The sequence below is a fragment of the Mus caroli genome, unplaced genomic scaffold (assembly GCF_978045245.1).
Source record: "Mus caroli unplaced genomic scaffold, Mus_caroli_1 scaffold_14, whole genome shotgun sequence".
In the NCBI taxonomy this organism is placed as follows: Eukaryota; Metazoa; Chordata; class Mammalia; order Rodentia; family Muridae; genus Mus; species Mus caroli.
In genome coordinates this window covers 102,940,695-102,954,675 of record NW_028227269.1, presented here as the reverse complement: position 1 = coordinate 102,954,675, position 13,981 = coordinate 102,940,695, and the positions used below count along the sequence as shown (strand labels likewise).

The window sequence follows — 13,981 nt, the reverse complement described above, 5'->3', positions numbered from 1 at the left end:
CTCTGCCACTCACAAGGAATAGCTTCCTTAACCCAGCTCTAAGCCCGAGGAAGGGAACATCATGGAGACAGGATGTGCCCACCAGCATGTGACTGCTAACTGGCATCAGGCCTCAGCACCTAATGCTTTACTGTCTCACAGGGTGCCTTGGAGGCCTCCCTGGAGCCTGGACGGTCTCCCCAATCCTGTCCCTTACTGTCCCCAGTGTTACCACTGTTTTCTTGCCAAACATTGACCCTAATAACGTGAGTCCACAGCCCAGTCTGGTTCAAAGGATCCAGCGTCACTTCAGATCCCTCGTGCCCCAGAGTCAGCATCCCTGGTATGGATACCCTGGGTTCAATCCTGGCCTCTGGCAGCTTTGGGAGACCAAGGCTGAGCCCTGGGCCTTTCAGCTTTGTGGCCTTGGACAGCTGGCCTTGCCTTAGGTCTTCCCACGTCTTTCGTGATGTGTGAAATGGAAGTGCCCACACTGGCTTCATTTACTCTGTGGATGAATTTGAAGGCTTTTGTGAAGCCAGAGCGTGCTGAAGGGGGTGTGTTTCGCCCAGGATTTGCCCTAATTCAGAATGATGTGAACTTTGTGGAGTGCAGAGGTGTCAGGAAAGGGCATGTGACCCCTACTGCCTGGCCTGGTGGCCCCTGGAGGAAATGGAAGTCCCAAGATCAGTGTTCAATCTGCCTATGGTTGCTGCAGTTTAAGCCCCTCCATGATTGAGAGTCCACATCCATGCACCCTAGGCCAGAGTTGATCAGGGGCAACCAACCTTTAGTCACTGAAACATAACATTATGTTCTACAAAGTTACAAAGAGCTGTTACCGCTGTGGCTTCCTTCTTCTCCTTCTTCTCCTTCTTCTCCTTCTTCTCCTTCTTCTCCTTCTCCTCCTCCTCCTCCTCCTCCTCCTCCTCCTCTTCTTCTTCTTCTTCAAAAAAAAACCCCTTACAGTATTTTGTTTGTTTATAGTTTTGTGTTGGACCACATTCCTAGCTGTGACATGACACACACGTACCCCCGTCAGAAAGGTTCTAAGTGTTAGTTACATCTGGATCCCTGGTCTAGCCATGGTGCCTTCTAACTGCCTCTCCTTTCAGTCATTTCATTTATTTTGTCAATACGGAGTCATTGCTGATTCTGTGCAGAATGCCGATTAAGTTGCTCAAATCCCACCAACCAACAAGAGAGTGATGTATGCCATCCTAGCATGTGAGCACCTGGCTGTGTGCACAGTGCCAGGGACATCTATGTGGAACTGGGGTTGACAGTCTCTGGGTCAGGAGGCTCTGAAGAGCAGCAGCCATGAGGCCCAAGGTTCAACAATTAGCCCTGGTGAACTACAGCCAGGAGATGATAGCCATTGTTCTGCTGAGTGGACAAACCAGCAGGTTCTTTCTGTGTGTCCACACTGATTCAAACACATAGGCATATAATAGTCTGGCTTCTGTGCTGGCTTCCTTCTAAGCCAGTGAGTGAGCCTTGGCCTCCTGTAATGAAGGAAGCCATTCATGGCAGCTTGGGACTCAGAGACGACCTATGGGGTGGCTTGTGAGCCCAGACGGCTGCGCCCAACCCCTCTGAGGTCCTGATCCACTGCTCTGGATAATTCATGAATCCGTGTTTCTGACATCCCCACATATTGCTCACACTTCCAGTTCAGGGACCACACTTTGAGAACTGATGTTTTATGCTCTGACTTCAAGTCCGGACTCCGTCACTGGTGTGTGTGTGACATTTGGCAAAAACCATGATCTTCCCATGAAGGAAGTCCACAGAACTAAGTCCAGGAAGAGCTTCCTTCCTGTTAACTGGTACATTGGAGGCTCTCAATTGTCCTGTATATGAGTGTATATGAGGGCTTCACATGTCTGTAGACACGCTCCCTACTTCTTCCAAGAGCGGAAAGAGCAGTGACAGACGTCTTGTGTTAGTCAGCTTTCAGTTACTGTTACAGAATGCTTGAGGAAATCAGCTTATCAAGAGGGAAGGGCCCCCACCTCTTTTACCCTTATTGTTTACTTTTGTGTTTCACCTGCACACAAGTTTGCACCACAAGCATGCAGTACCTGTAGAGACCACAAGAGGGCACCCAACTCCCTGGAACTGGAGTTACAGTTGTGAGCTGCTGTGTGGGTACTGGGAATCAAACCTAGGTCCTCTGTAAGAGCAGACAGTGTTCTTTACAGATGAACCATGTGCAGCCCCGCTTCTTAAGGATTCTACTCCTCCAAGTAGCTAGCGAGGAGATCAGTCCTTTAACTGATGAGTCTCTGTGGGACATTCAAAGCTGAAATTCATAGTCTGCCTCTTGTTATTTATGTGGTTAGGTATATGCAAGTGTGACAAAACTCCAAACACATGTGTACACACATGCACACACTTATGTACACAAATACTTGTGCACACACATGTGCACACACACACACACACGTGCATACTTGTGCACACATGCAGGCACACACATGTACACACATGCATGCACACACTTATGCACATGCATACTTGTACAGACATGCACACACACTTATGCACATACGTACTTGTGCACACATACGTGCACACACACATATACACATGCACATACCCATGCATACACAGAAGCCAGCCAGGTAGACCAGCCTGGCTTCTGCAGAGGCTGTAATCTCACCAACTTGAAAACATTCTGTGTATTTATTCTTTTCTGTCCACGGGGAAGAAAGACGCCCAGTGTTGGGCTGATGATTTATGCGTGGTTGCTTCTCCACATTCCCTGACTCCGGCCAGCTCTCCAGTCATCTAATGCTCCAGCTACGTCAGCAGCTCTGGTCTGTTTGTTTGCATAAACAGAATAATTAAGATTTATTAAATTTGTACTGCCAACGCGTTAGCCAGCTTGGTGCCAACAGATGCTTGCCTGCAGCCCTCAGACACGTAAATGGTAGGTTTTTTTTTTTTTTTTTTTTTGGATGGCAGCTGGGACGGGGCTGTGACACACCTCAGGCCTTTCTGTGGCCCGGAGTGGGGTGCCGCCCTCCCTGAAGACGGCCTTTTCTCTTGAAGCCGGGTCTGACTGGTGCTGCTGTTTTCCAGGGCAAATCAGGGCGGTTTGCAGGGGCCAGGCACAGGTGCTTCCTGGGTACACCACACAGTGGGGCTCTTGGTATATAGACCCACCTAGGAATGGCATTAGGTTTTTGTGTGATTGTATTGCTAAGGTTTTTTTTTTTTTCCCCTCTATTTTCACCTTGCTGGAATTTAGATTTTTGTCCTAGTCTAGCTTTCCCAGGGAGTACTCACGATCACCCCCCACCCCACCTCCACTCAGGGAGTACTCATGATCCCCCCCTTTACATTTAGGGAGTATTCACGATCCTCACCCCCCTACTCAGGGAGTACTCACAATCGCTTCCCCCACCAACTCAGGTGACCTTCACCTGGGAATCTTGGAAGTTGAAATCTCTGCTTCTGATTGGGTTTCATTCTTCATTCTTGCTTTCTTTGGGCTACACATTTAGCCCACCTATCTGGGGGAGTCCCTGCTTTTGGTTCGAATTCTCAAGAAATAGCTTTTTGGGGGCTGGAGAGATGGCTCAGTGGTTAAGAGCACTGACTGCTCTTCCAGGGGTCCTGAGTTCAAATCCCAGCAACCACATGGTGGCTCACAACCATCTGTAATGAGATCTGACACCCTCTTCTGCTGTGTCTGAAGACAGCTACAGTGTACTTATAATAAATAAATAAATAAATAAATAAATAAATAAATAAATAAATCTTTAAAAAGAAAGAAAGAAATAACTTTTCCCCATTCCCTTCAACCAGATGTGGAGCGATCTGCCCCTCTCTCTGTGAGGTCGCTGTCCTTGTTCCCTCTTCCCCACTGAAGACACAGCCTCTCCTCATGCAGCTTTTTTCTCCTTCACTTCCTCTCTCTCACTCCATCCTTCCCCCCACCCCCTGCCTTCCCAAGAGTCTTCCATAGCCGAGGCTATGTTTGTGAGGATGAACCAGGTTTCTAAGCCTGCCTCTCCCTCCTGAGTGCAGTGTGACAGGTGGACCCCACCATAGCCAGTTTCCCCAGTGTGGGCAATCAAACCCAGGGCTTCATGCATGCTGGACAAGCACTCTACCTGCTGAGCGGTGCCATCCCCAGCTCCTCTGTAGAAGCTTTTCAGTCGAGTTTACTCTGGCCTTGGTGACAACTGCTTTCTTTCTTGGTAGAAAGAGGAATGGTTGCCTTTGAACAGGTACTTGGGTTGGGATATTGTAGTATCAGACCTAGGAGGCATTGGCTGGCTTCTCATGGTAGAGGATAGCTCCCTCTTGGAGATTTAAATAACGAAAACAAACAAAACCAACAAAGAAAAGCCTCCGACTGCCAGGTGCAGTGGACGCTCATGTGCCTGGCCCTACACACTCTACACAGCCTCTCTTCCTCTGTCCCATAGACAGCAAGGCCATTTGGAGCTGGGGCAGGCGGTGTCATTGACCTCCCTGGGCGTCACCCCTACACAGCTCAGCAATCAGATCAAACTTGTCTCTTCCCTGATCCCAGCTAAATACATAGCCGGGTTTTGCTCGGAGATGCTATCTCTGACCCCGACTGACCTCCAACCCCACTTGATGCCATCTGCCCTCTACCTACAGAACCCTAAGTGCTGCTTTTGAACTCGTTTATTTAGATGGCCTGCTTCCTTCCTTTTCATCCCAGCCTTCCTCTCTCTGACTCCACCCGACTTCTCAGAAACTCATACCAGCCAGGGAGCCTGGAACTGAGTGTGTGTGCATGCACATGCACACCCACACACCTAACACATTCTCTTTAGGGGCCAACAAGGAAATTGGCAGTCCTAGCTCATGTCGGTTCCAAGTGCCTCTCTCTCTCTGCAGAGTGTGATACCTATGCCCCACACAAAGCCATCCAAGAGAGAAGGGCTCCACCAGAGGCAAGGCTCCCATCCTTTCTTTGCTGAATAACAGTCATTCTCTGCTCTGGTCATCTGCCTATCCCTCAGTACCCAGGAGGTGACCACAGAGACACTGCCCCCTGTCTGTGAACATGGTCATTACCCCAATAGTCCGCTCAGAACATCTAGGCTCCTCTTCTCACACATGCACACACTCCACCCAAGGCCTCGTGTGTTCATCTCCTCATGGGCTTCCTGAATGCTTTCAACTGCTCTGGGAGGCTGGTTGTCCTCTGCCCATTTTACAGAAGCGAAACTAAGGCTATGGGAGAGTCAGCAGCCTGAGGCCACATACTGGCTCAACCTCCATCAACACAAACCCAAGGTTTTCCGCTCCTCTACATGGTGCACCTCCTAAGAAACCATGGTTAATGACAACCACAAGGGCCTTTGGGCCTCAGCAGTCCAACATGGGTCCACCCACCAACCTTTGTGATTGTGTAGCTGATGAGGAGCTGTGCGGTCCCACTGCCCAAGGGCCTTGGACCACACGGGCCTACCTAGCCCAGGAAGAGATTAACCGTTGAAGCCTGAGGTGTGGTTTCCACTGAGTACATTTTGCTTTCCAAGGCAAGCCATTGTCATTTGAGGGTCCACCAGGCAAGGATTTCTGTCATCCCTGGCCAGATCTGTTGTTCTGTTGTTATACTCCTTCCAAACCCTTGAATGGTCGCAGGAGTCTGCGGAGAACTTTGTGGCCGGCTAAGCTCAGCTACACATCCTAGCCGATGTGTCTCACTGTTGCGACAAATGCCTGACAAAGGAACCCAAAGGCAGGTTCGAGGGTACCATCCATCATGGGGATGGTGGCTGGTCACACCGTGCCCACAGTCCCGAGGCAGAGAAAGATGGATGCTGGTGCTCGGTTAATCATGTTATCCCTTTTATTCAGCCGGAAGCCCATGAGATGGTGCCACCCGCTGTTAGGTTGGGTCCGCCCACCTCAACACAATCTAGAACTCCCTCCTAGGCATGCTCAGAGGTTTGTGGCTCTAGATTGACACCCCAGACTACCCATCACACCCTTCGTCACAGTGAGCCGCAGTCACGTGGTTGATCCAGCATGTCCTCCAGCCCCAATCCCCGAGGCACCTAGCCACTTATGTACTCACGTATATCTCGTTTTGGTTCACAGAGTCGGAGGCAGAAGCGGTGGCGGAGTCCCTGCTCTCTCCTACAGAAAGCGTGCCGCGTGGCGCTGCCATTGCAGCTGTTGCTCCTGCTCTTTCTGCTGCTGCTGTTCCTGCTGCCAGCCGGCGAGGAGGAGCGCAGCTGCGCCCTGGCCAACAACTTCGCCCGCTCCTTTGCGCTCATGCTTCGGTACAATGGCCCCCCGCCCACCTAGCCCACTGGGCGCACAGGTGACCTTCTGCAGTTCCTCAGAGGCTGGCTGCTGGGGACCCAGTAGCCGATCAGACACCCAGAGCAGCCTTAGACCAAATGCTGCCTCTGTTCCCAGAACAAACTTGCCTTTTTCTACGATGCTGCTTCTGTCTATTTATACTAAAATGTGTACTGTGTGTGGTTAGGGAATATGTACAGAATTTTTATATGCCATGTCCGTACATGCTCAGTGTAGATAACTTCAGATACAATGTCTCTTTGTGCTTATGGAAGCCCAAGACAGTGGGTTTCTCTAGTGGGATTTGTAGCACTTGTGCCTTAGCCTCCTGGCATCCCTGGGGGACAGAAAAAAAAAAATCACACGTTACTTTGATGACAGCCTGTTAACCAGAAATCCAGATGTTGCTGAAGAAGCCTCTGAGTGGTTACCATAGCCACACAGAATTGGAGTCCTGGGACTTGAGTATTTGGCTAGTTTTAAAGTCGCACAGACTTGGGCCGTGGGCTAGATAAAGAGAAGCCGTGATGGCAGGCCACTGGCTTAGCCAGAGCAGTGAGACAGGATGCGTGCCAGAGGGATGCCAAGAGAGCAACAGAAGAGCTGTAAAGATGAAGCCCAGTGGAGCACCACAAAATGGTGGTGCGGAGCACCCAACCCTGCACAGCAGCCACTGATAATACAGACCATGGAGGAATGCCCGTGACTGTGACCGTGACCATGACTGCGACCCCACGTCTTCAGAAGTGGCTGGGTTTTATTTGCATGTTTTCTCCAGGAAAGAGAAAAAGATGAACTTGACTTTTTATTCTCATGCACAAGGGTGAAGTGGCCTGTGTCAGTCCTGGGAGGCCCGTGCCACTGTACACAGCTGTTGAGCTGTCTGCAGCCTAGGGCATGAGCTGAGAGCAGAGTGGAAATGCTTGCCCACCAGGCCAGGAGAGTCTACGTTAAGCAGAGAGGAGAAACTCAGGCCATCTGAAGGGGCCTCTCTTCCCTTCCAAGAAGGAACTGTGCAGGCTGGTGGGTCTACAAGGCTGGGTAGGTCCCACATCCCCCCATGGGCCTATGGCTCACAGTCTGACCCCAGGCAGGAGCAGGCAAAGGCAGCTCCAGGCACAGGTGGGAGGCATCTGGGTGATTCCAGGTTATGCCCAAGACTGGACACATAGCCAGGGAATTCTGGGATGGTTCCTAAGTGCTTTAAAACTGGATCAGGTTCACCCTAAACTGACACTTTTTTTTTAACCTCTAGAAAATACTTAACACTCCCTTGTTACAGATGGAATTACACACTCCTTTGGAGTGTGTGTGCTTGCAGGCCTGATCATTATTAGCTCATCATCATCAGTGTCACAGACCCAGAGAGGCACTTTAAATACAGCAAATACTGTAGCCCTAAGAGGGACTGGACTCCCAGGTCACCGCACTGATGCACATGCAAGCTGGCGTCAGGCTGTACCAGGGGCAGCTTTCGTCTTAGCATGGTACCCAGAAAAGGTTGGACGTCAGCAAACAGGAAAGCAGTGTCTTGGGGCTCGTGACCCTGACTTGGTCTGTTACCCCAGTCACAAAGCCCTCTCTGCACCTGGCCACTTTGCTGGGAAATCAGGGGCTGGTGAACCCTGACCTCACTTAGACCCAGGTAGCCGAGCCCTGATGCTCACTCACCAAGAAAGACCACAGGTCCACCAACTCCATCAGAACTGTGGCAAGGGCCATCAATACTTCTGTAACCACGTTTCCATTTCAAAAGTAAAAAACCTGAGGCCCAGAGAGGGGAAGTAACTCACCCATAGCCACACAGCAAGAACCTAGACAGCCAGAAACGGACTGGTTCCCACAGTCTTCAGGTGATACCAGGTTTATTAGAGCAAACCTCCTCACACTTTCCTTCCCAGGAAGAATGAACAGGGCTCGACGATGGAGCACTTGCCTAGCAGGTGTAAGTCCTGAGTTCCACGGCCTGAATTGAAGAGGGATTGGGGGAGAGCTGTTTGCTACGAATGTGGGCGTGTTTCCTGATAAATACTGGGGAGGGTCAAACTTCAATACCTGGATGGGGGGGGGCAGGGTGGGAACCTGACTGTGTTTTTAACGACAATGACACTGTGGATTGCTTGTTGTGTAACATTTTTTTTTTTAACAGAGGGGACTGATATTTTTATTACTTTCATATGAATATAGCTGCAATATGACTAGCCACTTCTGGGCGCTTTTCAGACGTAGCTTCTTTTGCTTAAAATGGGGGCAGACACCTGCTACTGGGATGTGTCCTAGCCAGTTATCAAAGAGAGTTGGAAGGTGTCCCTGGAGAGGTGTATCAGGACTTTTTGTATAGAGTGTGTGTGTGTGTATGTATGTATGTATGTGCACAGATACATATGTATGTGTGTTTGTATGTGAATGTGGATATACGTGTGTGTGTGAGTGCATGTGTGTGTTGCCTCTGTGTGCATGTGTGTATGCATGTTTGTGTATATATGTACATGTGTGCATATGCATGTGTGTGTACATGTGTGAGTGCATGTGTGTGTATGTGTGTACATTTGAGTATGAGTGCATGTGTGTATGCATGTGTGTGTATGTGTGTACATTTCAGTGTGAGTGCATGTGTGTGTATGTGCATGTGTGAGTGCATGTGTTAATGTATGTGTGTGTGCACATGTGTGTTTGCATGTATGCATCTGTATGTGTGTACATTTATGTGTGAGTGCATGTGTGTGTGTGTGTGTGCATGTTCCTGTTCCTTTGTCCTGCAGACAGTCCTCACATATAACCCTCATAGGTTAGCCCGTGAAAGTGGATGTGTGAGAATCCATTGATAGTATCAGTGCCATTGACCCCCTGGTCTGTATGCTTCCTCCTGCCCTTTTCTGCCCCATCCTTCCTCTGAGATCAGACTGGTGCTTTTAGGGGCAGAGAGTGTGTCTATAACTCAGACGGAATGAGTGGAGTTAGTGGTCCTGACTGCAGGGGAATCATGAAGACCTGGAGGTACTGGCAGAAAGGGCAGAGGGGCTGCCCCTAGACACAGGCAATGGTGTCCTCGGGGGGGCTGGCACGGAAAAGCTGGCATTTCATTGAGTCTCACACTGCCCGCCCCAATTCAAACCTGAGAGTTCTTCACCCCTAAATGGGAGCTGAGAAACCAAGGCATTTAAAGATATGAAGCAGCTTGCCCACATCCTGGTGAGAATTGAATCCAGGGTTATTGGACCCTGAAGCCCACGCTAGGAGGCGAGGACTCTGGGTCATTGCCCCCAAGCTGCAGTGTTCATGGCTCTGGGAATAGTTTAAATGAATAGCAGCTCCTCCCTCGGCTCTGCTGGGATGGGGTTAGCTTCTTGTGAGCTAGCCTGTGGCTCTTTGAGGAATCACCTCATCAGCCACATCCCTGTAGGTGATAGCCCATCATCACCATCCTCACACTGCTCTGAGAGACGGGACTTGCCATATACCCTGGAGCTCAGCCCCACTGTGAAGTCCTCCGCCATTGGCCTCACTTCCCTGTGGGACCAGGGTCCTAAGAGGCTTTAGAGGAAGGAAACTGGGGTCGTTCTGCAGCCTGGACAAGGAGATTGACAGGATCTTAGTGAGCTACTGCTGGGAGAATGGGTGCCAAGGGTGTGGGCCACCCTGTGAGGATGCTCAGGCTGCCTGAGAGCAAGAGAGGCTGGGGGGACCTTTGTTCTTTATGCAGAGTGGAGCCAGGACTGAGCAGATCAATAGAGCTTGAGAATTGGTGCTTAAGCTAATCAGGCTCGGGTAATCAGATGGGAAATGGGGGCAGAGGAGAGCAGAGACAGAGACCACAAAGGCTGAAGGCTACAAATGCACACTCAGTGTGTAAGGGGGTCTAAGTTTATCACTGTTTAAGAAAGGGGACAGCAAGAAAGGGAGATAGGAAGAAGAGGGGGTAGATGAGAGAGAAGAAGGGAAGAGGGAGGGAGTGGGAGAGAGAGAAGATAGAGAGAAGGGAAAATAGACAATAGATGATAGATAATAGATGGACAGACATGATAGAGATAGACAATAGATAGACAGACAGAAAGACAGAGGAAGTGTCCCTGTCTCCTCTTCATTCTATCCCATATAACAAACCCTTAAAGTTCCTTCTTGGGGCCATACATGTTGGGTAAACAAAGTGTAGACCCCGCCCTCCAGATCTCCTAGATGAGAAGGTGTCTGTTCTGTCTAAGATGCTGAGCACAGACTAGGGCCCTGGCCCACGACTTGGCTCATCTGCACTCCCACAGGTGCTGCTCAACCTACCCAGAGCTCAAAGACCATGGTGGAGACAGAGGGGGAGCTGGGGATAGGTGGGAGGGAACCTCACAGCCCCTGCTAATTAAATATGGCTGTGTCTGTGAGGGGCAAGGAGAGCTACAGAGGAGGCCAGATGAGGGGGTGGGAGAAGGTCAGAGGCAGGAGAATGTCAGGACCTGGGCATAGCACAAGGGACAGGAAACCCACTGACTGGGCCTCTACAAGCCTCAAGGTAGATCCTTGGGCTGGGCTGTGCCTGAGCACTGAGGCCTTCCAGGGAGGAGCCCACAGCTGTCTGTGGCTGTGGACATCTAAGTTTTCAGATACATCCCAGGAGGGATCATATCCCGTCTCCCTTCTCAGGGAGCTCAGCCTACAGTGGCAGGTCCTCTGTTCCCCTCACCCTAGCCTGTATTCTGGCCAGGTCAGCATGGAGGAGAGATGTGGGCCGTTTCCTCCTTTAATGTGCCCATGGCAGACCATTGAGCCACCCTCTCTCTCCAGCCTGAATGGACTTTCTAGTCCTCAAAGTACTTAAAGTGTTTACTACTAGTTTGTCCTGTGGGGAAAGTACCTGCTTGTCACTCTAATACCTAATCCTAGCCCCCCACATAAAACTAAATTCTTGTCTGCATCTTCTGCCAACCCCACATGTTAACTTTAGGGCATTCCAGTAAAATTCAGTTTTTCTTAGGAAGGAAGAAAGGTGGATGAGATCAGGCTGGTACCCAGGTTATCAGCCACTATTGGAACAAGAATCCCAGGTTCACCCAGAGCTCCACATCTGGGTCTCATACTCCTTTAGAACATAGGGGCCCTTTGAAGTCCCTGTGCTGCCTGCCAGCCCCTGTTAGCTGACAGGAAGGAGTTCCTGAGCCCTTCCGTGTGCTTGTGGAACACCCAACCTAGGAGTACAGAGGCAGCGCTCCCCTGTCCTGCAGAGCCTAGACTGAGCTCACCACCCTGTTTTGTGTTCAGATCTTCTGGGAAGTTCACAATAACTTTCAGCCACTCTTAGCCACAAGGAGCTCCTGGGAGCAAATCCTGGAAAAGGGAAAGAGAGCCATAGCTTTTTCAGACCAGCCTCTGACCTCCTAGCAGGTCACTGAGACCCACCATCACCTAATAGACAGAGCCTTGGAGCCTCTCCAGTACAAGGTTGCAACCAAAGGACTTCTGATCAGCTGACATTTCTTCCTTAGCCCCAAAGAATGAGAGGAAAGCCTTCCGTTTACAGAAGAGCAAGGCAGGGTTGTTTCAAAAACACAACAGAAGAATCAAGCCTGGAGTCTCCTAGCACAAGCCTTACAGGACAGCCCACAAGACTCAGTGTTCTCCAGGCACCTGCCTGCCTTTTGGTTCCCATGGTAAAATCATAGATGCTCACAGGATGGTACCCAGGCATCCCTGAACACAGGAGACAGCGATGGTAGAGGGAGTCGGCTTCCCAAGAGATCCCAGGCTTCCTTTGTGGAATGGTCATTGCTAGCTCAACAACCAGGCCACCTGGACTCTTGGTGACACTGTGTGGATGTGGGACAGAGCCTGTAGACTCTTGTCTAGTTCTGAGGGAAGAGAGCAGAGGAGACCAGTAAGGAAGGGCCTGAAATACAGCCCAACTCTGGAGACCCTGGGCTGTAGAGTTGAGAGCTATGTTTAGGTGCTGAACCCAGGGGTGACTGGCCACAAGCTGGAGGCTTTCTGCCACTGTGTAGAACTCGCTTTTATCCTCTGTGGCTTTGCTTTCCCTTCCGGGCCTCAGGTCACTGTTACTCCAGCATCTGGTTAGCCTATTGGAAGATGCCATTTCTGAGCAGGGGCTGCAGGCTTTCTCCCCTGTGTCTACTCTGCAGCAAGCTCTCTGACTTCCATTGCCAATGGGGGCTGGGAGTATCAGGACAGAATGCCAGGAGCAGGGGCTGGAAACACACAGGCCACCAATGTCAGGGGCAAATTCAGGATCACTGTACATGGGTCACATTCTTCCAGGAGAGCAAAGATCAGGAGCTGGGCAAGTTTTTGGAGCTCCTGGGATGAAGAGGGGGACAGGGAAGGCACGTGTGTGTGCATGTGTGTATGTATGTATGTATGTATGCATGCATGCATGCATGTATGTGCATGCATGTGTGCATGTGTGCATACATGTGTGTGCATGTGTATGCATGCATGTGTGTTCATGCATGTGTGTGTGCGTGTGTTCATGTGCCTTGTGTTGCATAAGTGTGCTCTGGTAGCTAGAGCAATCGAATTCAATGTTTTAAGTCTTCCTTTGTGTAAACAGTACAGAGGGGCCACCTCCCCTTGTCACAGTCTCTGTGATTATAAAACATGAATTTTTGATAAGTTCAGCTTTCTGGGAAGGCAGGCAGATTTGGAGCCAAAGCACTGTCTTGGAACATGTGTGGTGTTATCTTGGTTCATATCAAGTCCAGAGCTGACTGAAGGCCTCAGCAGCTCTCAGCTCTGTGGGAAGAGCCAAGTGAGTCCTGGGGTCCCTGCTCAGTGCTGTTGTGAAGTTGCGTGGCGGCGGTCCCTGCCGCTTTGGTGGCAGCAGTCTTCTGAAAGACGATTTTGTGTTATCATTGTTACTTCATGGTTTTTTAAAAAATGTATTTGCTCTATGTTTGGAAATAAAAAGCTCTATTTTGGTCTATGAGATGCTGTGTGGTTTCGAGTCCTTTTTCTGAGTCAGGAGTTAGCTGGGGAGGGCACAAGGGGGAGGAGGCAGCAAGATTATGGCTGGCTTATTTTGACATTGTCGTTAGACAAGCTTATTACTGGTGATTGAGCTTAGGGCTGTGTATTGGCCTCTTAATCAAAGATTGGAAATAAGGCTCACGCAGAGCTGCAGAAGCAGCAAGATCACATTATGCAAAGTGATTGTGCAGGAGAGAGAGAAAGAGAGAGAGAGAGAGAGAGAGAGAGAGAGAGAGAGAGAGAGAGAGAGAGAGAGAGAGGGAGGGAGAGAAAGAGAGAGAGAGGGAGAGAGAGAGAGAGAGAGGAGTGAGAGATGCTCAGGTTGACAGGAGGATGGTTACTGTTCAACCTCCTTTCTGGGCTCCCAGGGAAGGAAGAGCTGGTTCCTAGGGGCGGGACTTAGATGGCTCTCCATTTTGATTGACATATGAGGTCATATAGTCATCTTTCCTATTTCATCTTCCTATGATGTCCCTTTGAAGTATCTTCCTATGATATTTCTGTGATGGCCTATTATCCCTTCCTATGATGCATCTGCTTTGAATCACGATTATGCATACAATGATCAATGGAGAAACTCTCCCTAAAAGGTTAGTAGAAGATATAGTTTTGCCTTGCTGCACATAATGGTTTGAATGAGATTGGTCCTCATAGGCTCATTGAACTCTTGGTTCCCCAGTTACTATAGCTGTTTGGGAAGGATTAGGAGGTGTGGTCTTGTTGAGTAGGTGTG

At 50.0% G+C, this 13,981-nt stretch overlaps 1 protein-coding gene across 4 annotated transcripts in view; it reads left to right on the top strand.

Annotated features, from left to right (window-relative positions):
• The window catches only part of Syne3 (spectrin repeat containing nuclear envelope family member 3), an 84,948-nt gene extending 71,741 nt beyond the window's left edge, over positions 1-13,207 (top strand). For all 4 annotated transcript variants that reach the window (XM_021179379.3, XM_029484594.2, XM_021179380.3 and 1 more), the window contains one exon: positions 6,076-13,207. In XM_021179379.3, coding sequence (XP_021035038.1) covers positions 6,076-6,285 — 210 coding nt within the window. In that variant the 3' untranslated portion in view covers positions 6,286-13,207. The remainder of the gene's footprint in view (positions 1-6,075) is intronic.
• The last annotated feature ends 774 nt before the right edge of the window (positions 13,208-13,981 follow it).